This window comes from Onychostruthus taczanowskii, unplaced genomic scaffold (assembly GCF_017590055.1).
Source record: "Onychostruthus taczanowskii isolate IOZ18803 unplaced genomic scaffold, ASM1759005v1 scaffold10, whole genome shotgun sequence".
NCBI classification, from domain to species: domain Eukaryota; kingdom Metazoa; phylum Chordata; class Aves; order Passeriformes; family Passeridae; genus Onychostruthus; species Onychostruthus taczanowskii.
In genome coordinates this window covers 12400119-12425363 of record NW_024496526.1, presented here as the reverse complement: position 1 = coordinate 12425363, position 25245 = coordinate 12400119, and the positions used below count along the sequence as shown (strand labels likewise).

Below are 25245 nucleotides of genomic sequence, written 5' to 3'. Positions count from 1 at the left end.
CCCTGGGCTGGAACAAACTGGTGCTGATGGAGCATCACAATTCCCTCTGGGAGACACAGGCTGGCTCCACACTAATGGGAACTGCCAGGAAAGTCATTATGGAGCACAGCTCCTCCTGGACTGAGCTCAGCAGAGTTAATATGGCTCAAAGCTAGGGCTGAAACAGCCTCTCACTCCTGCCATCCCCCTCCTGGTGTTTCCCTCCCTGGGATCTGTCACTCCTGGGTCCCTGTCCACAGACCTGAGCTCTGTGGCAGCTGAGCTGCAGCACGCCAGCCATAGAGTGGGAGAAAAAAAACCAACCCAAAAGCAGATTTGGTGCATCCCTTGTGGGAGCTGTGCTGTGCCATCGTGACTTTTTTACAAACCAGAGGCCAGCGTCAGAGCCCATGACTGCAGCAGGAAAAAGTGCGGTCCCAACTGCTGGGATCAGGGTGTGATGAGCCAGCAGAGGAAGCTGAATGCATTTGTCTGCCTGAATGTCTGGTTCTGCTACTTCAGCTCAGCATTTCCAGAGCTTTGGGAGGTGGATTGAGGTGGATTTATTCTGCTGGCTGCTGCAGCCCTCTCGTGGCCATACTCCTGTTGCTGGGGAAGCACAGTCTGAAATTCTGCATGGGAGAAGAGCATCTTTTAGAAAGCAAAACAAATAGTTATTAAACAGCACGTTCACCAAAGAATAAATAGACAAACAAATGGGACACTTAGGATGCTATTTATTCCAGGTATATAAGCAGAGTTGTTGATAAACTACTTGCTTTTGAAGAATCAAAGGAAAAAATACATATATAGCATTGATCAGCTGTGTTTTTAATGGGGTGCCCTGTTTCATCTCCACAGCCTGTCACTAAACAATCTGCTTTGAAGTGCTTCTTTTTTTTTTTTTTTTTTTTTGAGCATTTGCACATTGATTTACAATGGTGTGGGCAAATTCTGTGCTCACAAATGGGTCTTGCTGAGTATCTGCTTATTGGAAATGTGTCTGTCTGTGCAGGGGTGGAAAACCTCTTGGGCTGGGGAAGATCTGGGCAAACCTGTATTGTGCCAAATTTCTGCAAAGACTAACAGGTAGATTTTTCTTTGAAGCTTGAAAAGCAAGCCTGTTTTATGGTACCTTTTGTTTTCCTCTTAATCTAGCAGGCAGAGACAGAGAAACTACTGCTGATTGGAAATAAACTATGGGAATTCATAGTGGAAGGAGAGCACTGATGGGAGCAGTGCTGAGATCCTGTCCAGCAGCCCAGCTGCTCACTCCCTGCCCAGTGCTGGGAGCCAGCACCAGCAAAGAGGATGCCTGTGGAATAAACAATAGGATGGATCAAAGGGAAAAGCTTGTGCACAGGTATGGGGTACTCTGGAGGAGGTTGTCCAGTTTTGACTGACCTTTCTGGAACTGACAGCAATAGTACTTGCAGGCCAGGGTGCTTCAGTCCTGCCAAAGAGATGATATCATGCTGCTGTTTTCCCACTGTTTTGCTCATTTTTCCTGTTACAGTCGTTTCAGGAGAAATGGCTGCATTTCAAAAAGATATGATAAAACCCAAACCTAAAAAAGTACACCTATAAAAGTACCAAAAACACCAGAGTGGAGACACAAGGACTTCATGGGTTTGTTACCTTTTCAGGGTGATGCTGCCCCTGGCAGCAGCTGCATTCAATTGGGTGGGGTGGGACGGTTTTAGCAGGATCAGCAGGACTCTGGGTGACAGTGACATGGAATGTCTTGCAAGCCAGTGTGACCACCCACTTGTTCATGGTGCAGGAAGAAGCCATTTGACCCACACCACACCTCCATCTGAGCCCCCCCAGGTGCACATAAGTGTGTCCTACCCAGCTTAAGCAGGGAAAAATCAAACACAGAGATAGATGGCTTCTGTGCCTGCACGTATTTCCCACCTGAGCTGGGTTTTCCCCCCTCAGAGCTGTTTGCAATGAGGCTGCTGGCGCTGCAGGCAGCTTCCCCAAGGTCTGCACAGCACCACGGTGCCAAATGCAGAACCAAACCGCACTGACATCCTGAGTGGCATCTCCCTTTGGAGCTGGCTGCCCTGGCAGCACCTCCTTCAGCCCTCTGGGCACCTCAGGGCCCTTGGGAAATAGTCTTAACTTACCTACAATAACATTTTAACCACACACATCCCATTTTAGTGCTGTTTTGCTGAGCTGCAGTGATGCTGCTCCAAGAGAGCCAAGCTGCCTCCCAGGGCTGCAGCACAAGGACAAGCTGCAGTCCTCTCTTAGCCCTTCCACATCCTCAGGTTCATCTTTCTCACTCACAACAAACCCTTAATGCCTTCCATAAAATGGTACTTTGCATATTTTTTGGTTTTTAACTCAATGACCTCTTTGCTCTTCATTTTCTATAATCCCACGTGTGCAGAACCAGACGTGACTTTTTTTTGTTTTAAGATTGCTTTTATTTTATATGGAGATAAACAATAGTAAGAAAGTAACAAAATTAATGTCTGCCTGAAAGAGCACAGGGCAAGTACCATCCTGGGTTCCAAAATATTCTCCAAACAAAAAGGCTGATAAATTTTTAAGACTAAATTTTTAAGACTTTATGTCTATATTGTGAGACACTGAGAGACTTGGGGCAGTAAATGTCTGTGCCAATAAAATCACGTGAAATAGCCTAGTGCAGAGTAACTTACAGCTCGGGCCTGGGTGCAGTGACATTACCAGGGTGCAAAGCAGCAGGGACATATTGCTGGTTTTGCCCTGGTGATGCCTCAGGTTTTAGCTTTTATATTTTTCAGATTCTGTGCTGCATTAGAGTATACTTTCCCTGGTGATGCCTCAGGTTTTAGCTTTTATATTTTTCAGATTCTGTGCTGCATTAGGGTATACTTTTGAGCTTCAGATTAGAGGATGGTGAGCTCTCATCACAGAGAGAGGCAGACAAAACAATTCCTTCTCTAGCTGGGGACCAAGGACAAATGATCCAAATCTCAGGCCCAAGAGCACAAACAACATGGGCTGAAGAGAGAAAAACAAGAAGGATGGGACTTCATGGGCTAAAGCTGGAATTGGACAATGAACTGCAATATGCACATGGAGCAGAGCTGATCACAGTGACAGACCCTGTGAGCGGTCGTGCATTTTAGGACCATTTTGGTTCATCTTGGGTGCAGCCCTGGCTGGGCTCTTGTACTGCCCAAGGTGGATCCATTGAGGCCTCCTAATAAATCCCTACTTCATTCTTTAGCTCTGTCTAGTCTCTGTTCTAGGCCAGCCTTCACACGGAACCAGTTTCTGGCGACCCGGCTGGCACAGAAGGCATCGCGGGCACAGTGGAGCAGCAGGTCTGTACCGGGCCGGCCCAGGGGCTACCAAGGCCGCGCAGGCCCCTCCGTGGCTGTGCAAACGTGCCGCCGCCCCACAGAGCAGGGCAAGTCCCAGCGAAAGCACAGGCAGGCCACACGGTGTTAAAAACAAGCCCAGGTGGGTTGCGGGCTCTAGGAGTCCACGACGATCATGCTGAGGTTGTTGCTGAAGATGACCCTGCCGTCCCTGGTGCTGCTGCACTCGGGCTGGCACAGGGCCTCCCGCAGCCGCCGCCGCAGCGCCGCCGGGGCCGTGCCCAGGAAGTTCTTGGTGCCCGTCAGGAAATCCAGCATGCGGCCGCCCACCGCGTCGCCCTCGGTGAAGCACTCGGTGATGTCCCAGCCCGACGGCAGCTCGTAGACGCGGTGCTGCACCCCCAGCCTCTGCAGCACCTCCGTGATGCCGCTGCAGGTGATGTAGTGGCCGCTGTCGGTGGCGGGCAGGCAGTCCCTGTGCTTCCTCCACAGGCTGGCCCAGCCGCTGGTGTCTGCAGGGCCACCAGGGAAGATTATGGGAAAGCCAAGGCAGTCAAACACCAGCTAATCAACTATGAAATGAGCTGGAAAGCTCCCTCGCTGCTGGCCCAGCCTTGACAGGGCAGGAGGAGAGCTTTCCCCCTCCTCGAGAATACTTATAAATATCTGCGCCTCATAAAACCCTGGTTTCCCTCAGCCCTCCCTCCAAAACTGCCCTGCTGAAACAAAACTCCTAGGAGATGGCTCCAGCACTGAATTTGCTCTGGAGGAAGGGTCACACAGAGGTGCCGATGTGCTGAGCCTGAACATCCCATGCTGCCTCTTTACTGTGCCGTGGCCAAAGCAGTGCAGATGTTATCACATCAAACCTCAGTTATTAATGCTCATTGAGTAAGACATGCCTCAAAAAGCAGCCTCAGACAGCAAGGAAACAGCCTACAGGCAATGTGAGAGGCAGTTTTTATGGGGAACATGGGAATTTGTGCTTTTTCCACCACACCGTGAGCTGGGGATTCATGAATGGCACCAAGGGATGAAACACTCAATTCTTTTAAGAAGTGCCATCATGTTGTTCTTCTTTTCTCCTGTCCTGCCATAAAGTCTGCAGCTCTCAGCAGCATTTGCTGTCCTTCTGGGCTGTGGGTCATTGCTGTACAAAGAGCCCTGAGGATGAGTCCACCCAGAGCTCAGGGTGTGTTTTTACAGTGCTGATTTCACCATGAGGAAGGATGGACCCTCGTTCATGGACAGCCACACTTCTCTCTACTACATCAATTCTACAAGCAGAGAAGCAAGAGCACAAAGGCTGTGCCTAAGTGACCCCATCAGACACTGGGGCCCAAGGCTAAGCCCAAAATTGCATTCTCCATATGAAATCCAGCAATTTTTTTAGTTATTTACTATAGAATAAGCACCACTGACATCACTAGATAAATATTTGTGGCTCTCAAACTTCAAAGCTCTTCAAAACTCAAGCAATGGAGAAAAAAACCCCAAAAAGTACAAGGTCTCCCTTACCTGATAAAATTATGATCAGGAGTTTACCATGATGGTCGAGGCAGCTGTGGAAAAACTTTATAGTACTGGGAATATCCTCCACACGATACAGCATCTACAAGAGACAGTGACACACAGCCATTATTCTTCCTCCACAGTGCAATGACCCTCCAAAGGCTTAAACCCTTTCTTTTAGAGGTGTTTTAAATTCTGTTCCAGATGCTTGCCAGCCTTTCCTGATTCCACATGCCCATTTAGGGACACCTCACAGCACTGAGCATTGCCACCTTTGGTGTTTGTAGAGCTTCTGAAGAATTGCTGTGGGAGAGCAGTGCTCAGCTCTGGTCATAAATCCAAGCATAGAGCAGAACTGAAGGGGGTAGTTAAATCCAATAGTCCTGTGTTAAAGAAATGGCCATTACCTGGATCATATGGATGAAGTCAAATTTCTTATGTGTGCCTCTCTCCTTCACCTGCTGTTCATACTCCAAGGAAGTGAGCTGGTGCCAAATAAAAGAAACATTCTGCAGGTCTGGGGCTTGATTCACCAGCTCTGTTTCAAAAAGTAGAAGAAAACCCTGAATTTCATAAAACAGCAGAAAAACTCATCATTCAGATGGCTGGTCCTTGCTATAACCCAGGCAGCAGGTGTAGCCTTACCTTTGTAAGCTGCCACGTGCTGTGGGTTGGGCTCCACAATCTCATTGTCAATAAAGACCCCTGGGTGCACAGCCTGCAGTATCCTGATCATTTTCAAATCCTGCTCACCTATTCAATAAACACAAATTCACTACTTTAGAAAGCAGGTAAATGCAATGGAAGGATGCCAGTGCAGCAGCAGGAAATCCCCCAGCAGGAGTGAGCCATGTTCTGCCTTGTGGCTCATGTGGTGGCACAGCCTGCTGACACTCCTGCCATGCTACTGTACTGCTCAGGCTGACAGAGGGGTACAGAGGAGCCTGAGAACAAGGCAGAGACAAGCAGCAGCACAGAAACCTGCTAATGGCAATACCCTGGGTTGTGGGACAGACAGGCCACAAGAATCACAGCTCACTGTTTACAAAAATAACCATGAAACAGGTTTCAACAACCCCACAAAGTTTGAATGGGTGCAAGGAGGCAGCTGACACAGCTGCATGGGGTGGCCCACAGCTTTGGGGCTGCCACTGGGACACAGTGGCTGCTGTGACACAGCCCCAGCACCTGGGAACTGCAGCACAAGAGAAAAGACCCACTGACATGCAGTATCCTGGATCCTCCCTCTTTGGGGATTCTCCACATGGTCTCAGCCCAGGGCACCAATTAACTGATGGTTATCTTGGAAATACAGGTAGAGACTCACATATTTGTGTGGAAGTGCCCTGCAAATTTAGCTGTTGGTGCTCCTGTGCTGCTCTGTGAGCTCTGGAGGAGCAAGCAGTAGTCTGTCCTCCTGTTCTAGGAAATTTCCAGCCTCTTCTGAAGTGATACAGGACATGGTGCTTACTTCCCAGAAATGCCAAGTGTATGAGTGCCCCTGGATCTCTTCAAACCATGTAAATAAACAGCAGATGTGACCACCTTGATGAGACCTCTGCAAGAATCCTCTGTATCTGATGGTGGGGCCTAAAAATAGCCCTGGCCTTGCAAATGTCACACAGAGAGGTCTTGACAGGAGATCCTGCATCCTCCCTGCTCTTTTAGCTGATGTACCAGCCACGGGAAGAGCTGTCATCCTTGGCAGGTGCTGCAGTACATAGAATTCAAGGAAGGAAATATCAGCCATGCCAGCACTACTGGGACATCCGAGGAAGGAGGAGTCCTTTGAAATTGGATTAAAAATACCCCAGGCCCGTGAGGAATGCAGTGGCAGCAGGGCAGGGCTGGCCAAAAGCTCAAGGGAGGAGGCTGAGGCTGCATCCATTGAAGGTACAGGGACCAACACTGCTGACAGGAAGGCAGATCCCAATAGCAAGCAACTGGATCATTTGTGACAGTCCTAGATGCCAGTGTGTAAGTGCCCTTAGAGCTGCCTGCAGGCTTGGGGCGGGGCCAGAGGCAGAGCATCATTGCCCCATGCCCTGGAGGCACTGATGGAGGCAAATGTTACATTAACAGCAGGTGGATGTCTTAAAAGCTGCTGAAGTTTGGAGTTTTTTTCACTCCACCTCTGTAAAATTCCTTAATGCAGTGTTTGCAAGAGCAGGTAATAACATCTTCAACCAGGCTGTCTGTAAAAACAAGCAGTAAAATAACAGCACTCTAGGGCAGGAATTTCTCTGCTGCAGCTTTCCCTGCCAGCAGCAACCCTCCAGCACTGCCCACAGCAAGGCTGGGACAGGACTGGAACCTCTCTGCAACTGGAAAGTTCCAGCTCAGAGTTCATCTAGCCGTGAGCAAACGTGGGGTGAGTGATAAAACGTGATTTGGAACACAACAGAAGCTTTCAGGATGTGATTCGGCCACTAATCCCCGCTAATATTTTCATCAACTAAACTAATTCTGGGGGCTCTGTGAAACCAGAGTCCACCTCTGAAAAGGTCAGGGATCAGATATAACCTTTTACTCTGTGCCATCCCAGCTCACTCCCTGCCCAGCCCCAGCTCTTGCAGACATGAGCAAGCTGGAGGTGGGGGGTCCAGGTCTGGACCCCTGTCCTGGCATCTGTGAGGGGCACTCACCCAGGAAGCACAGGAAATTTGAGAGGGTTTATTTTTCCATTAAAACCTCCTCTGAAGAGGACATAAGGAAAATTAAGGACGATGCTAAAAGTTCATTTCCCCCTTGTGCTTTTGTGGAGTCAGAATTTCTGTTTTATATTACTTAATGAAAATAGAGGGTAATTGAGAACTGAATCATTTCTTCCTGCTTGGTTTCTCATATGCTCCAACATATTCCCACTTGGGGAAAACAATCAAATGCTAATTTTCTCTTACTCAGGAAAACAAAACCAAAAAAAAGTGAGAAAAATGCTTTCACTTGAAAGTATTAGCACTTAAAATTCAGCTGAAAATACTGTTCAAAGCAGAAGTAAACTCTGACAAATCAAACCACCGCTTCTTTTCTCTACTGTTTATTTTCTCCCAGTTTCCCTAGGAGCAAAGTTGGCTGTTCACCACTTTTTTTGTTTTGTTGTTTTGGCTTTTTTTAAACACAAATGCATTTAGAACAACTTTAAAGCTATTTTTCCAAAGGATGGGTTTCTCTCTGGGGAAAAATATCATTTGCAGTTAAACCCTACTTATCACTGGGTAAAAACAAAGCAGTAACAAAGAAACACGTCTTGAAAAAGCTGATGCAGCTTTGCAACAGCTAATGGTTGTGGCCAGGTGGTTTTGCACTACTGAGAGCAGGGCACTGCCCAGCCTTGGCCTCTGGGATCCCTAAAAGCAAAGCAAAAGGAGACATCCCTTCAGGGGAGATAGTCTAAGGTAGGATTTTGGGTGGAAAGAACCTCTCCCATGTCTCTAATTCTCTCCAACAAGGTTTGAAGATGCGCTTGTACCTAAGCAGAAGGAGGAGTCCTTGCTTTGAGGCAAATAAAGTGAGAGTCACCAAGAGGCAGAAACTAAGCTAAAATCACACATTTCTCACTGCCCAGAAAGATCTGAGCAGCAGTCTTTCAGAAGGGAGATGGAGAGGGAAGGAATGGAAGGAGCACTCCTCTTATCCCAGCTCCACTCTTCCTTCTGCCCTTCTGTGCTTCAGTGGGAAATGCTGCCATTAATGTCTGAGTATCCCCAGTGCTCAATTTTCCTGTATCTCCTTCCCCCCATGCCCCATCCCCACACTCCTCACCTGTGCCACTCCCAACTCCCAGAACGCTGAGGGTCGATTTTCCAGCACCCAGACTGAAAGGATAAATACACATATACACATATAAATAAAATTACTTACCCACGCTGTGTCACATCCCTTCATGCTTTCATTCTTACACCTTGGATGACACCTCAGCCTGGATATTTTCATGTTATGCACATGAATTGGGACAGAAATTTGGTCACCCCTTTTGAGCCTGGTGATAACCAATGGCTCAGCCAGCTCATATTTCAAAGTACAGTAGGCACCATGGTGCAGAGTTTCTCACCCTTTGCCAAGGAGATTTCTTCAGGCTGTGGCTGGCAAAAAAAGCCTCTGGGAAGCCCAGGGAAAAGGGGGTGTCCCTGACTGGGATGGCACTGCTGGGGAAGCAGGGACAAGGTGAGCTGAGAAAAACCTCAGCAGCCTCAGGAGGGAATATTGGATATAAATACCCAGAAAAAACAAAACCATGAGGCTATCCAGGTGACTGGAAATCATCTCTTATGAACATTAATCTTGTAATTGAAATTGGGAGGAGGGTCTGAATTGTCAATAATTTTTTTACCTTAGAAAAATTGCTTATTAAATTACTCCAGTCACATGCTTCCTAGCAGAATACCCAAGCACTCAAGAGGCACCACAGTAATGATTCCACAGGAGATGGATGAGTAGCACGTCCTGAAGGGTGTGAGCAAGTCCAGGGGCCTTAGCCCTAATGAGGGTCAAGACCCTTTGACAAACCCAAAATCAGCATCATGGAAAGCCACAATTTTGTCCATTATTTAAATTAACAATTAAAATGTCTTAACATAATATTTGATTATAATTCTATATCTATTATTTCTACTATTATTATTATAACTAATAAGTTAATATTATGTTTTGTATATATCTGATCTGTAGAATAAAAATTTGCCTGCTTAACCTTTTTTTCTCAATGGGAAAAATACAGTTACTATAATGTCCAAAAATTACCCAGATTTGAAAGGACTTTCTTGTGCTTTGGATCTAGGCTGTTCTGAAGCTGTCTGCAGTTACCCAGCCTTAAGATATTAAATCAATACTTTAAAAAACTGATTGTCTTTTGGTACTTAAGCAATGCAAATCGACTTAGGATAGGAATAAGAAGGTCTTAGGGGACTGGAAAACCACAAATTAGCCACTAGGAGGGAATTAGAGATGTGTTTTTGGATGGATGTGATGAAGTCCCAAAAGCAGGGAGAGAGCACAAGAGAGCTTTCTTTCAGTAAAAAAAAAAAAAAAAAAAAAAAAAAAAAAAAAAAAAGAACTTTTTTTTAAAAAAAAAAAAAAAAAAAAAAAAAAAAAAAAAAAAAAAAAACCCCAACTTTAATCCTGGGAAAAGCAGCTAATGCAAAGAGATGGACATGAGAATGAGATCTTGAGTCTTTCCTTAACATAAGCTGAGGCAGCACAGTGTATTAATTGAAACAGCACGTACTCTGGAGTCATTAAACAGAATATCCTAAAGACCACTTGTAGGGCTTGACTTAAAACTGAAAAGCATTTAAAGTTCATTCCTGCCCCAAAAAAATCCTTAGAAGTTTTTGCTGACTCCCAGGATGACAGATGGCTTTCCCACCTCGGGGGACGTGCTCCTTACCCAGCCACGATGGTGGGCATTTGTTCCTTGTTGAACTCATCCATGCACTGGTGCTCTGTTGAGTGCTCCAAGAATGACTTAAAGGCCTCCACATACTCCTCAGCCGTGAGGCTCCTCATGGAAGGGATCATGTAGAGCTCTTGGGAAACAAACAAGGGTTGCATGTTAGAGGCTTTGAGGCACTTACCTCATGGGAGAAACCCAACCTAACCAAACAGGAACCAGGGATTTGGGACAACGATGCAGAGGATGCACTTTCCAACCTGTTCACACTCAGGGTTACAAAAATTATTCTTGGGCACCCTTTGACATCAGCATGTTTGCTAAGTGACTCTTCATTACAGGACAGCCTGAGGAAAATGTCTCCGAAATGTTTGGCCAGATGTGGGGAGCTCTGTTTGCAAGGGATGGAATTGGAAAGGTTTTCTGGAAGACTAAAAAAAGGTGAAGGGAGTCACAGGGTGGGTCCAAACCTGAGGCCATCCCTGGTGCCCGTGCTGGACAGTGTGACTGATGGGGGGCAGATCCTGGCACACTTCCCAGGAGGGATGATGCAACACAAACACTGCCACCTGCAGCTGAAGCAAAAATAGTCCACCCTGTGCATCTCACTTGTGACTCTGGACAGCAGGGGGCTGAAATGGGCTGCCACGAAGGGGAATTCCCTGCTGGGACCTGCAGCTTGTGGCCAGGAGAGCAACTGATGGCAAAACATTTCACTGGGCTCCTGTTCAAATGGGTTGACTGACACCAAGATCTCTCTCTCTGAGCCAAAACCCAGGGATACTCAAGGGGTTCCAAGCAATTATTGCAAAGTCTCCTTTTCCTGCTGTCCCATCCTAAAGACAGGGCAGCTGCCAGGGCACAGGCTCTGGCCAGCTGCTCAGGGCTGAGGAGCAATGGCAGGACTAAGAAAAGATGCCCTGCTGTGCTGGATCTGTCTCAGATCAATGCTGGAAGGCATCATTCAGTGGGGAAAAAAACCAGCTATTCCTCTTAAATGAAATGAGGGTGAAGGACAGGACTTGGCAGAATAGCTTCATCCTCATTTTTGCCTTTCAAGGAGTTGCATTTTTATCACCTGATTTTAGTCACCACTAATAAGAGAACCATGTATGTCTCATCCAGGACACTGCAATCTCAAATTGAATGCCTCTGCTGTTTCCAAAAGCACATGTCCTCAGCAGCTGTGTTCCTGGTGCAGCCCTATTGGAGGGAAACACATCAATATCTATCCTCAACACTGTGAACGCTCCCCTAACATAAACCTGAAATCACCTGAATTGCAGTCATTTTACCATCCTGCTTTTTTTTTTTTTTTTTAAACAATCTCTGACTCCAAAAGAATTAAAACATGTTTGTAGTGATAGCAACCTGAGTGGACATTTTACTTTAATTTCTTTTTTTCTTTTTTTTTTTTCTCCCAAATACCTGAATTATCGTGTGGTGTTGTCAGAATCTCTGCTTCAAAGTTCATGCTGGGGAAACTATTCCTGTAAGGAAAGTATAGCACTTCAGTTATTTGAAGAACCTGTATGCTTTTTTGAAACTGCACTGAAAATGCAGAACAAAGGGAAAATGCTCCAGGACAAACTTTCCTCTCCTGATAATTCATAATTTATTTTGTTCTTTTTTACTAGAGAAAGCCAAAACTTCTTTGTAGCTGATCATAGCCAGAGAATCCTAGAATCCTAGAGTCAATAAAAGAGTTTGGTTGGAAGGGACCTCAAAGCTCATCTCATTCCAATCACCTGCCACAGCAGGAACACTTTCCACTATCCCAGGCTGCTCCAAACCCTGTCCAAGCTGGCCTTGGACACTTCCAGGGATGGGGCAGCCACTACTGGCCACTGCTCCAGTGTTTGTCTGAGATGTGCTGTGGAAGTTTTCATACCCCTGCAGAACCATTAACCAGTCATTGCAGCTGAAGGCATCAGAATGACATTTCCCTTTCTTCATTTTCCTTTGACAATGTGCCTCGTACATAAAACAGGGGTGAGGAAAAAAGGAAGGGATGCAAGGACCTCACTTCTGCAAAGACAGGTTTGGGATGAGGCTGTCTGTGCAAAGGGAAGAGTCACTCCTGGGTAACCACATTTCAGTATCGAGATGCACAGCAAGTCTTAGGGGTGATATCCTGTATAATGTGTTTAGACACACCAAGGCTTTGCTGTTAGAAAATGCCTCAGGGCAAGCAGTCTGAGATAGCAGATCCCAGCCCAACAGTCTCCTCTGCCAAGGAAAAAAATCCCAAGTGAAGAAAAAAACAGGGCAGGAGGTGGAAAAGGAAAGAAGGGAGTTTGTAGTGGGGCTTTGAGATACAAATATGTAAGGACCATGTTGGCCACTTGGCAAGGAAGTGGCCACATGCAAATACTGCACTGCTTTGGTCAAGGAAGGCAAGAAAATACTGAGAGGTCCCAGAAGTCTGAGACACTGGGGCACTTCCAGAGTCCTGCAAGAGCAGCTGGTTTCATCTGAGTTCAGTGCCAAAGTCATGTAACTCATGTCCATGGGATATGTCAAAGGTCTCTCTTCCACCACCTTGACCTCACCTCTCCCCTGGAAAGACCTCTCAGAAGCTCATCAGGAAGAAGCCAGAACCAGCCCACCTCCATCATCTCCAGCTTAGCTCGGCTGCAGGCCACTCCCTCCAATTTCCACTCAACCCCTTCCATCTCTGCCCATCAAAACCCCCAGAGGGTTATTTTGTCCCCTCAGCTGGGTGAACCCAGCAAGGTGCTTTTCAGAGTAAATCTCCCACTAAAATGCCGAAGGGTAGCATGGCTTTTCCTGTGCAGGGAGGAACAGCTTTGGACATGAATTCCATTTCTGACAGGTCAAGTGTTTCCAGCCATGCCAGGAGACCTGCCAGGAGACCTGGACAGACTTCAGCACAAGTATTCACCAGCACAGATGATGCCAAGATCTCTTCCACTGACACTTTTGCCATTTCTCCTGGCAGGGGTTAGATTCTGAGACTGATTAACACTTCTTGCTGGGAAGGTGAAACAGGAACAAATGAACTTCCTCTAAAATCTGGTTAATATCCATACCAGATCTTAAAATTTGTAAATAACATTTTGGGCTGGTCCTGCCCCACGCCAGGACTCCAACACCCAACAGCAGGACCGAGGCAGGGACTGCCAGGGAGCAGGATGCCCATGGGCAGCTGGTCCTGCCACAGCTCCCAGCTAAGACTGAGCTTGCAAGGTTAAACCTCTTCCCTCCATGAACAGAGCTGGGTGCAACATGGACAGCAGCTGCAGGGAAGTCACATTATTACTTTAGGTGATGCAGCCTCTTTAGTTGAGACAGTTTTCTCTAGGAAGACAAATTGCAAGAATAACTCATAAACTTCATTACTGCTAAACTTAGGCTGTGGAGGGGCTAAATATCTCCCCCTTATCCCCCATCCTTCCCAGGACACGGGCACATCTGCTGCTCCTCCCACCTCGCACACACCCATCCGTGGCGCAGACGGCAGGCGGGAACACCATCCCTGCCTGCCCAAGCCCGCGTACCTCTTCCCCTCGGGAGCGGGCTCCATGCCGGGTGGGCGCCGTGCCGGGGCTCGGGCTGGGCTGATGCTCCTCGCGGCTCGCTTCCAGCCCGGGACACGCTGCGATTCCCGGCAGCGGGGCTGGGGCTGCCTCAGCCGGGCCAGGTCAGCATGTCCGGCTGGCCCCGCACGGCTCGGCTCGGCTCTGCCGGACCTGTGGGGACAGGCAGCGTCACCGGGGCAGGGACAGGGGGAAACCCGAGCCCCGGGGCAGGAGCGGGGCCGGGCGTTCGCAGCTCCGTGTCCTCAGGGAGCGGGGCAGAGCACACAGGGACACCTTGGCACTTGCGAGCCCTCGGAGCCCGAGCGGCAGTGGCCGAGGGGTGTGAGCCGGGCCGAGCGGGGCTGTTCCTGTCCAGTTTTTGATGTGTCTGAGCCTGCTCTCCTTCCCGCTCGCCGCCCGGGGCGGGAGGGAACGCTCTCCTGCATCCTTGCCTGGGGGATGGGGGATGCGCTGGGAGATCCCTGCCTTCCCCAGGGATCAGATGAGCTCGCTGGCTGCCCGGAGAGCTGAGCAAGCCATTTTTCCGTCTGTGACTCAGGGAGAACCTCTAGCGAGCAGCCCCGGCAGCCTGGCACCCCCTGTCCTGCCCCAGGCAAGGCACGGGGGACAGGCAGCCAGGATGGGGGCAGGAGCCCAGCCTGCTCACACTCTGCTTGCTAAACCGCAGGGATCAGAAAGCAAGGAAACATTTTTGGGGACATCTATCCACGACAGAGGTGGCTGGAGGTCCCCACGAAGGTGCAGTGGTCACTGTTTGAAATACAGAAAATCCTGGGTGCTCCCTGCACTTGCCTCTGGATTTTTCCCCTACCCTCTCCCACAGGGCTGGTGCTCCTTTTGCCTAAAATGTAATGACATGAATGTAAAAAATAAAAGATTTAAAGACTTTATATTTCCAAGTGAGGCACACTGGTGGGAAAAGCAGCATTGGGATCCTCATCACTCCCATTCCCTGAATTCCCAGAATTCCCAGAATCTGTTCTCCTCTGGTAGAATAGATTGAGCAGATACAACCTCTGTCCTTGCTGAGATGCCCAGAAAACTTCCTGGCCCACACAGATCCCTCGGATCAGGGACCTCAGATGGAGATGCTTCACCATCAAGTGACCTGTCTTGGTTTGCACTAGATTTAGCTTCCAGATGGATTTAAGTTATCCACCTCAAGGCAGGGTCCACAGCAGCACATTAACCCAGAAACAACCGCACTGCTACTCTTCAACAAAATATTCAGTATATTCCAGATGAGGAAAGACCAGAACCTCTTGGCTAGGTCTAAAGTGCACCTTTGGCTCCTGGTGTGACCACCTGGGCAGTGATCTTACATCAGTTCATTCAATCCCTCATCAGTCCCTGTCACAGACATATTTTATGAAAGATCCTTTTGCCAGGATCTTTTCTCCTGAGAAGCTGGGAAGCTTCAGCTTCTCCATGTTTTGCTTCTTTGGAATGTGATTTGGACAGTTGTTTACCCAGCATGTGAAATTGTTTTTACTTGATGAGCAATGACAGCCACCTGTGTCGAGGCTGTGGGCAGTCACAAGATTTTATCCTTTATCCTTTCCTTTCCTTTCCTTTCCTTTCCTTTCCTTTCCTTTCCTTTCCTTTCCTTTCCTTTCCTTTCCTTTCCTTCCCCTTTCCCGCCTTCTGAAGGATCCTTTCTCTCTATTCTTTTTAGTGTAGCATTTTAATATGATCTAATATCATAATATAATAAATCAGCCTTCTGAAACATGGAGTCGAGATTCTCATCTCTTCCCTTGTCCTGGGACACTCGAACACAGCCATAAGTCCCACCAGAGATTCCATCCCCCAGACACCAACCGTGCACCAGTGGATGCACCTGGATGCACCTGGAGCCTCCCAGCCGAGCCCCAAGCGCTGCCCCTGCAACCACCTCTGCCTTGTCCCAGTGTCACTATGACACCCAACACCTCCCCTGAGCCCCCCATGCCCAAGCCAGGTCCCTCAGGAAGCCGTACCTCCCCAGAGAAACGTCCCGCAGCCTGGAGCTGCCAACCCTCGGGAGCCTCCTTGTACACCCGCGGGGCGCTGCTCCCCCTCCCCGTGTCCCTGTGCCGCCCCGAGCTGGCATTAGGCTCCAAGAGCAGCCTTTGTTCTGCCCACAACAACGGGACATTGTGGGCAGCTGCTGCAGGATGTGCCCTCTGCCAGTCCAGCTCTGCCCAGCTCGTGACTAAATCCGCTCTCAGCTCTGTTTTCCGTGCGAGCTGAAAAAGCTGATTTTTGGTCAGTGGCTGAAGGCAGAGCTGGGCTGCAAGGAGAGGAAAACAAAGCCACTGTGTTTCCTCCCACACTCTGCAGCTCTGGAGATCAGTTTTGGGCTGATCCTGCAGAAATAGGTCATCCACTCTCCCCGGGACAAGCCTGTCTGAGGCTGCTGTTGCCCGTGGCCCCAAGCCCCTCTCATTTTCCATCTCTATCAGCCCACCACAACATGCTTGGACCTGCACTTCCAGCCAGGAAAGCCTGGGTACTGACATCAAATTTCCATGAATTTACCTTCTAAATAGCAATCAGCTTCTAGGCTGATGATTGTCAGGAGGAGGTCCATGGCATTTTTAGAGTGTTGATGGCAGAAGGTTTAGGACTAAATGGTTTTTAAGGTCCCTTCCAAACCAAATCAGTGTATGATTCCATGTTTACTGCTTTTTTTTTTTTTTTTTTTTTTTTTTGAGACTCTTCCAAATCCACCTAGATCAATCAATTAAAGCTCAGGTAATGTAACTCTGATTTTCTTGTGAGCAAAGCTCTTCCTGTTTTAATGAAAATGTTTTCATCAGTTAGATATTTTCAGTTTTCCAGACTAATCCTCTCAAGTACTGCAGTTTCTGTACTCTCCCAGGTGAAATATTTCATACAAACACGTTATTCTCCATCAAGCAAATCCTGGTAGAGAGAAGGACAGCCAGCAATTCTGTAGCACCCATTTTCCTGACAGTTAACAACAAGATTTCTAATTAAGGGAAGAAATGTTGTTTCTCTTTAATCCTTTAATCCTGGGCAGCAGTAGATTTTGGAATTTGAGCAACGCTATTTTTTAAAATATGTTTATATAGGATATTTTCCTATGGGAAGAAGAACATAATTTCTGATAAATACTGAAAAAAAAGGCACTGCAGAAGCAGAGCCCATCCCTCTCTGGGTGCAGCAGCCCTCACTGCTGCTGGGCTCCAGACATGTTTCTGTTCAACCTCCCAACAAAACCTGAAGTATCTGTGTCTTGGAACTTTTTTTTTTTTTTTTTTTTTTCTGTTTGTTTGTTTTAAACACAACATTTCCTGCCTCTGTATTAAAGCCTGGATCCTGGTACAGCTCTTCCAGACCTTTTAAAATGACCCTTTCCAACCTGTTTGACTAGAGGTCATAACTCATGTAGTTGTAATTACAGAGCCAAGGTAAGGGCAGAGGGAAAACCCAATGTGGCTGCCTGCAAAAAAGGCTCTGTGATTCAAGGTGAAGACCAGCTTTGCTCTACAACCCACCCAGTATTCAAGAAAGATGTCTCTGAGAGCCAAGACAGATATGGTGAAATGTGCCTTTTACCCCTCAAAAACTCACACGTCTTCAGCCAGGAAAACACACTTGGAATTTAAATTTCTCTGGCTGTACCTGTGCTGCTGCCAGTAGCATGTGCTGGGAGTCCAGCATGAGCAGGATTAAACACACCCAACAGGAACAGCTCTCCAAAACAGGGGTATTGCAAATCCTGCTGTACCAAAACATGAGGAATTGCCAGCAAACAGATTTTGTCCCTAGCTCAAAGTCAGCAGTGCAAATAGTAAGGCTGGAGACTGGTCCCTGAGAGGTTTCTGTAGTTCAAGAGGATGAATTGAGTGGGACAGGAAATGAAGGATCAGAATTCAAATTATTTTTACTCACCTGCTGTTAAAGCAAGGCTGAGCCCAGCCAACACACCACATCTGAACTGAAGGGATCTGAATGCTCCGAGCAGCCAAAGCATCCCAGGAAAAGCCACTCTGCCAGGCCAAAATATGTTACAAAACTGGAATATCTCTTGGGATGTACACAGGATGATGAGCCACATTTCCATGGGGAAGCAGAGAGAAGAAGCAGTGGAAGAGCAGGCATGAGCCCAGTGGGGGATGCTCACCTTTCACAAACTGGCTGATTTTTGTGAATCTTTCTGGTCTGTCCCACTCTTAAATAGAGAAACCTCATCTAAATTCACTCTTCTTTGAAAGCTGGGTCAAAGCTTCTTTTCCACTGGCATTCTGTCATCTCTCAAACCCTGAGGAGCATTTACAGAACCAGATCAAATGCAGCAGCTTTGGCAGATGGAGTTTAGCAATGTGCATGTCTGCCATCGAGCAGATTGCAGTGGCACAGGAGAGCAGGTCCCAGCCAGGCACCACAGATTTATTTTACCCAAAGCCGCTAGATGGGGATGCAAGGACACTTTTCTGCTCTCTGCTATGCTCTGATCCCATCACGTTGAGCTCGAGCTGGCCTTTCCCACTCACAGGGGCTGCTGCTGGCTTTCCTTTTTCTCTTTAGGAGCTGACAGAGGTCATTTGGAAACTTCTCACTCGCTGAGTTCTCATCCTGTAGGGATCAGGCCTCGGGCAGCAGTTATGGTGCAATTGCTTCTTGCTGAATATTACTCCCTGCATCAAGACTTGGGAAGAGTAAAGGGTTTGCCTTTCAGTTTGTGGATTAGTCTTCTTTTATAGGCTGTGGAAAGAAAAGGTACTTGAGATTGAACACAGGGGAGAAAATGGTATTCAGCAAACTGGTAATCTCTGAAAATGTCCATACTTTGGAACAGTTAACTGTGGGAAAAAGCCAGGAGATTTCCTAAGTAGTCAAATCTCTCAGTAATTTTTTTTGTTGTTGTTGTTTCTCCTCTTTTGAAATCCACAGTTGTCCTAAGAAGAAGCAGGACAAAATCAGGAGAATGGGTTTGGCAGAGGTGTAGGCAGGATCAGCCCTGCTCTCCAGGACAGGAGCTCTGCACAGAGGTGCCCCAGGAGCACATTCAGGCTGCAGGAGTCTGTGCAATGCATCAGAAGTGCTGGGGCAGTGAAAAGGGCTCCAGTCCTACAGTAATTGTCAGCTCTGACCTCCAGTCACCTTGGCCTTCTGCAGTGAGCACCCACTCTTACTGTTTTATCTCAAGTGTCAGGATATTTGGTGCTTATATTAATTCCCAGCTCCTGAAGTCAAGTGAGATGTGGGGGGGGGGAAACTCTTCTAGCAAATATTTAACAGCAAAATTCCAGCTTTGGGAGTATGCTAAGGTACCCAAAATGCACTCCAGGCTTCAAAACACAGAAAATGCTTTGAAAGAAATCCAAAAATTGATTAATTTCAGAGCAATTTCATTAATTGAAAATTCATAGGTTGGCAGGGAGGGAGAGTAGATGTCAGGATGTCTTTGGGAGTCTGAGAAAAAAGGCTCTGGTAAATACTCCAAAAGCAAATTAATCTTGTATCATAACATTGCATTCAGAAAAGTGGGAGAACAATTCAAATATTATCAAAATAAATGCCTTTCCTACTCCATATGCTCTAAATATGGAGCTAATGCTGCCAGTTCATGACAATCAGTGTTTTAAGGGCTGGGAGAACAGAAGCACTGGGGACTGTTTGGTGTTTTCCACTGCGTCTCCACTAATTGCTAAAACCAGATTGCTCCACTTCATTAAGCGTGAACAGAAGGACAGTTGCTTTTCCTGGGCCAGAGGGTGAGGAGGTTGCAGGGCCAGGGCTGAAGGAGCACTGGGATGGCAGCAGGGCCCGTGTCCCTGTCCTCCCTGGCTGGGGACACACGGGCTGGCCACCATCCCTGCCAGGGCACTCCCAGCAGCTTCAGCAGGCACTGCAGATTCCTGCTATTCCTCTTCTGTGCTTCTTCCCCACTGCTTAGTAGTCTCCTCATGGTGACAACAGAATGTCTGTTTTCCAGGAACCCATTTTATGGATTAGCCATGGAAGGCACTTGCAGCCCTCCATAAAGCACGCTGACACGCTCTCTGGTGTATTCCCAACTCAAGTGAAAAATTGATCAAAGCTGATAGAGTTACAGGGCCCTGTGTCCCTCTACAATCTGCTGTTGTGCTGCTCAGCCCTTGCAGAGGCAGCAGAGCCAAACCCTGTGTGAAAAGTGCACCTCCATCCTGCCCTTGGCTTTCACCCTGGTGAGGGCCACGTGGATGCTGTGCAGGATGTGTCCCCACTCCTCCCCCAGCTGCTGCTGGCTCTCCTGGAGCCAAGCTCCCCCTGGCATTGCGGGTATCCCCAAAATGCAGCAGGGAGTGCCAGCAGGGCCCTGTCCTGCCACGAGGCACTGACACCATGTGCAGTGTGCCCAGGGCTGGCACATCCTCACCCCAGTGAGGGCATGGCCTCATGTGCCTCCTGCATCCCCTGTCTCATCTGCTCCAGCAGCAGCTCTTAGCTGCTGAAATTACAGGAATATTCAGCAAACCCATTAAATGTGGACAGGTCTGCTGGAGAAGACGGGATGCCATGCAGCAGAGTTGGTTTCTACTGCTGGACCTCATCAAAGCCTTTTTCCTTTTCCTCCCTGCCTCCCAACAGCTCTTGCTCTTGCTCACAGAGAATAAGAGTCCCTTGAAGCACAGTCTGTGCCTCATTTCATGCCAAAATCTCCTGGCTTTTGGGAGGGCAGCTGGCTGTTGGGTGTGCTATCTCTCCCCAAGCATTCTCTGGTGCCCTAGCCCTACAGAAGTTTATTAATTACAGTTTGATTTCTGCTGCAATGCCAAATGGACACTGAATAGCAAATCCAATATCTGATTCAAAGAGCTTCCAAATGAGGGGTCAGGTGGGATACAAAGGATGTTAAAATAACTGACAAGGGATCAGAAGTGGATGAGACAAAGGAGGAGATAAGGCACTTGCCTCCAGTCTGAAATGTGCAACCAGAGCCAAAATGCTCTTCATTGTGCTGTAAATGATCCCCACTCCCTACCCTGCCAAATTCAGATCAATAACTGATCCATAAACATGTACAGACCAATGCCAGGGCAGGAGCTGCAGGGAAGGAGCACTGCACAGGGCTCTGTGCTGCCTTGGAGTCACACAGCCAGCAGCAAAAAGGGAGATACTTGGCTTTTCACCTCTTTGGAGTCACAGTATCACTGAATTGTTTTAGTTGAAAAAATCCTTTAAGATCAAGTCCAATGGCTAACCCTGCACTGCTAGACAATTAAACCATTCCCCAAGCACCACATCTTTTAACGCCTGCCTCCAGGGATGGTGACTTACAGCCTCCAACAGCGTTATTTAAATATGGCTTTTAAGTTATGCCAAAATATTATCATATGGTTTTATCAGACCAAAAAAGAAAGTACAGTAATGACTAGTTTCAGCATAGGGAGCAAAGAGGTAATTTTAAAATTGTTTGTGTTCATGTGGATTCATGTACAGGATATTCAAGTAAAAAAAGGCGATTTTTGCTGCAAGCATTAAGCACAGACAACCTTCTGTCACCTTGCAGAGTGCTGGATGTTGTCCAATTTCTAAGCTGTGTGCTGCTGTAACACACCTGAGCAGTTTATTCATGTTTACCTGAATACTGACAAAAATAAAAGGATCTTCTCAGTGCTGTTTGTCCCCTGCCATTCCCTCCAGCAATGACCAGTCTCTGATGGGCTTCTCCCTGTGTCCTGCAGGCTGCCTGTCATGGGGTGACCTTGGCAATAGAAGGGTGCAGGATCAACCCCAGCACCCCTTGGAGGCAAAGTGGGCAGCGTGAACCCTGGACACCATTAAGGTGCTTAATATCTTTTCAGACAAGGATGCTATTTAATTTATTCATCATTACAGCAATTGTAGTTTTCATTGCACAGAGCCCTTCATGGCCACCGAGGTGATGACAGGTCCTGGTGGCCCCAGCTTCCCCATCCATCCTTGCTCTCTCAGGTGGCTACAGAATCTCATGTCCTTTCCCCCCAGCCAGATTTTAACCAGGTACCCCTGAAAGGGTCAGACTGCTGAGGCAGGGGCTGCCCCGCAGCTCCAGGCAGGTGTGAGGAGTCACAGAGGACCAGCACCAGGAATTTCTTTAACCTCAATGTGTCAAGACCACAACTGCTTCAAAAATCCCAGGGAACAACAGCAAATGGAGCAGCTCTGGTGAAGGCTGGAGCTCTCTGAGCTGAACCACACTCTGTGGCTCCTGCCATCATGCCCATCCTGGCCAAGCCCATGATGCAGGTCTTGTGTTTGTGCTCCTTGGAGGGGACATTTCCCTCAGAGTGAATTCCTTGATTGCTTGCACTCACATATTCCCCAGGGTGTGTATCCCAAACAACATTGCAGAGCTCCTGGAGGTATCTCCTGCAGCTTTTATGCTTTTCTAAGAGTGAGGAGGGAAAAGGCTTGGTCAGCTCTGGCACATTCCCATCTGCAGGATTTAGTGGGATTCCGAGCTGTTAGCAAACCTAACCCAGACCCAAGGTTTTCATCTCTCTTCCTTCCCCTCCTTACGTAGCACAAATGTGAGAGAGCTTTCCTAAAGCAACAAAGATACTTTTGATCTTGATTGCTAGCATCAGCTACAGGGAGAAAATTAGAATTCAGGATTTGTCACCAGCACTTCAATTATTTGGCGTTATCAAGTTGTCACCAGGCCTTTAATTATTTTTCAGTTTATATCTAATTTCCCACACTATGATTGCTTTAGCAATGTTAAGGTAGATCTGCAACTGTAATGGGAAATGTCCAAGTCCTTTATGATGCTGGGGACTGGAAATGACAATGTTAATAAAATTCACACATCTCCTGTGCCACAAGCCCTCATCAATACAGTGTTGATCTGCAGTTGACATGCTATTTAATTATGCTCTTTTGGTACCAATAAACACTTAATAATATATTCAAAGTGAGTAAACAGGATATAACACTGACTGTGATTCTGCATCTATTTAAAGACTGGGCACAAGACCATAAATCACTTTCAAAGCCTTTTGGTACTTGACTTTGCTTTTTGGACACCGGGAGCATCATTCTGTAGAGGGTATGTGCACCCAAGCCATGGGTGTGTACAGCCAAGACAGGGGTTGTGTTACAGAGATTCACAGAGGATTCAGCAGTGATTAACACCAATTATGCAGATAGTTATCACCGTGTGCAGAGATCATTTGTTTTAACACACCAGGCAATTTTGACTCATCAAAACATTATGCAAAGAAGGAAGCTGATTACAATGATAGAAGTGGTGCAGAAGCTCTCACAGACCTCACCAGAGTCAGCAAAGAGGCAATTTGCCAAGTTTCTCACCTGGTCCAGAGCACAAAAACAGTGGGATCATCACACCTGCTGTGGATCCCTGTCCAGGGGAGGCCCTGAGGAGCTCTTCCTGCTGCTGTGCAATCGATAGCACTGAATTTCTGAGGGAAGGTACAAAACAGAAGTTTTCTCCTCCCCCAAAAGTCTTTGTCTCTGATGTGCAGGTGACTGAGGACACAGCAATGAGCAGCCTGTTCATCCAGGCAGCTCCTCAGAGCAGCAGCCAAGCCTCCCTTAGCACCCATCCCCAGCTGTCCTTAGCAGCCCTAGGGCTCCCAGAAAAATGGGCAAAGCCTGTGCATTGCTGTGCACAATCCTGGTGCATAAATCAGCAAAATCAGGAGCTTGTGTCCAACCCTGCCCCATTTTACACTGTGTTTGAGCATCCTGAAGCTACAACACAGTGAGAAAATCTTGAACAGCTCAGCATGACCCAGCCTGGGGTCTCCCAGGCACCACCATGGATTCATCTTCAGCTGGGGTTTAGATGTGTGAGGCTTACAGGTGCCTGTCCACCGTGTGCCCACTGCTGCTCAAATGCTGTTTGCCATGACTTGCTTTCTGTCTAATGACACTTCTTGCCCAGAACTAATTAGCAGATGGAGGAAATCACCTTTCTAACCAGCACCTCCATTCCCAGCCTTCAGCAACTTCTGCAAATAAAACTTTACATATTTGAGATTCAAATTCATGTTGGCTCACCAGTGCTGATCTCCCTGAGATGGGGAAGCCAGCGTTGGGAGCACCAAGTGCTCAAGGTCACTGCATATTTTATACTGCTCCCCCTCCACTAACAGAGTTAATGCCACACGCAGCTGGGGGGACATTTGCATACCCAAAAACACCACGATGCTCTGAAGATGTGCCAATCTGGCATCTTGACTCACAACTGGGTCCTCCCCCCAAAAAATACCTGTGCTGCACAGATGTGGATGATTAGCACCTGAACCAGAACTAACTTCTCAGAAAATTGTACTTATTGCAGGACAAATTGAGTCTGCTCTGGCAGAAGCCAGAATAATTGCTCAGGGGAGCATGGGGCTTATCCAGCAGTTAATTCATTATTTGTACCTGCCCAGAGCCAGGATGGAAACAGCAGGAAAGGCAGCAGCAAACAAGGTACAAACTCCAGTACCTCAAAACCAATTTGCTCACTTAAAGGCTTATTGCCATCACGGCAAGGGGGCAAAACACCTTTACAAAGCCCTCATGGGTGGCAAAATAGAGGAGGGACAAGCTTTATCCTGTACTTCTGTGATAGGCTATACAGCTTTGGATGCAATTAATGCTGCGTTTTGGGCTTTGCCGTATCTTTGCATGCACCAAGAAGTCAGAGTTAAGAGAGGAAATGCATTTTAAGTCAGGGCAGATCCCACCTTCGTGGCAGTGCCAGGATAAGTCAGCCAGTACCTGCCAGCAGCAGGTGTGGTTGGTTTGTGTCAGGACTGATGGTTTAGAAAGCTTTGGGATCCCCCCTGTGCCTATGAGCCCCAGGAGGCTGCTCTCACCCAGCTCATCCCAGAGCCATTAATGAGACATTCCGTGGTGCCAGGGCATGACTTCGTCGAGAGTCTCTGGAAGAGGGAAGTCAATTTAGAAAAAAAAACAACTGAGCCATTCATCAGGGCACACAAACAAGCTCAGGCACACAGGCCCTGTGTGAGTCCAGCCTGGCCTGGAGGCAAAGTAAAGCTGCTCTTACCTTTAACAGCCCTGACAAATTGGAATAGGATGTGTCTCTATTGAACGTGGATATTTCCCCACTGCTTTTTCTTGTAGTCTTGACTGGCGCAGGGAATCACCATGAATCTTCATTTGCTTTGCTGCATTCACACTGGGTTTAAATTCCTAACACTAAATCCCCACGGCAGGGGGTTGGCACTGGATGATTGTTAAGGTCCCTTCCAACACAAACCATTCTGTGAGTCTATGAAATAGACACTATTTTGGCTAATTATCCTCATGGTCTTAATACATTAGCTCTAGCAGATCTATTATTGCTTAATACTTTTACTTAGAATTTAATTATTTATTAATGGGGAACAGTGGGAATGCTGCTAACTCTCTCATTCCCATGAAATGGAATGCAGAGATGCCAGGTGAGTGGGGCAATAGCCAGGGACAGGCACAGGGAGGTCTCAGAGCACATCAGGAGTGTGGTTGGGGCAGTCACATTTGCTGC

At 47.6% G+C, this 25245-nt stretch overlaps 1 protein-coding gene across 5 annotated transcripts; it reads right to left on the bottom strand.

The window, feature by feature from the left end:
* Positions 1-3444: 3444 nt before the first annotated feature.
* On the bottom strand, positions 3445-15793 carry LOC121338439 (carnosine N-methyltransferase 2-like). 5 transcript variants are annotated; one of them, XM_041409428.1, is made up of 9 exons: positions 15746-15793; positions 13725-13916; positions 11632-11693; positions 10201-10339; positions 8577-8629; positions 5460-5567; positions 5222-5352; positions 4821-4914; positions 3445-3814 (listed from the first exon to the last, which is right to left on the bottom strand). In XM_041409428.1, the coding sequence occupies exons 2-9, from the start codon at positions 13748-13750 to the stop codon at positions 3459-3461; spliced, it is 969 nt and encodes a 322-aa protein (XP_041265362.1). In that variant the 5' UTR covers positions 13751-13916; positions 15746-15793; the 3' UTR covers positions 3445-3458. The 5 variants fall into 5 exon arrangements, with proteins under 5 accessions (XP_041265362.1, XP_041265327.1, XP_041265344.1 ...); XM_041409393.1 differs by lacking the exon at positions 15746-15793 and adding an exon at positions 14040-14087; XM_041409410.1 differs by lacking the exons at positions 13725-13916; positions 15746-15793 and adding an exon at positions 11282-11406.
* Between the last annotated feature and the right edge of the window lie 9452 nt (positions 15794-25245).

Bases quoted from the DNA above. Each gene is read 5' to 3' on its own strand.
- LOC121338439 (XM_041409428.1), bottom strand. From the start codon at position 13,750: ATGGAGCCCGCTCCCGAGGGGAAGAG. The intron at 11,694-13,724 runs GTACGCGGGCTT...CTTTCCTTACAG, and splicing joins CCCGCTCCCGAGGGGAAGAG to GAATAGTTTCCCCAGCATGA. The intron at 5,353-5,459 runs GTAAGGCTACAC...TTTTTGAAACAG, and splicing joins GCACGTGGCAGCTTACAAAG to AGCTGGTGAATCAAGCCCCA.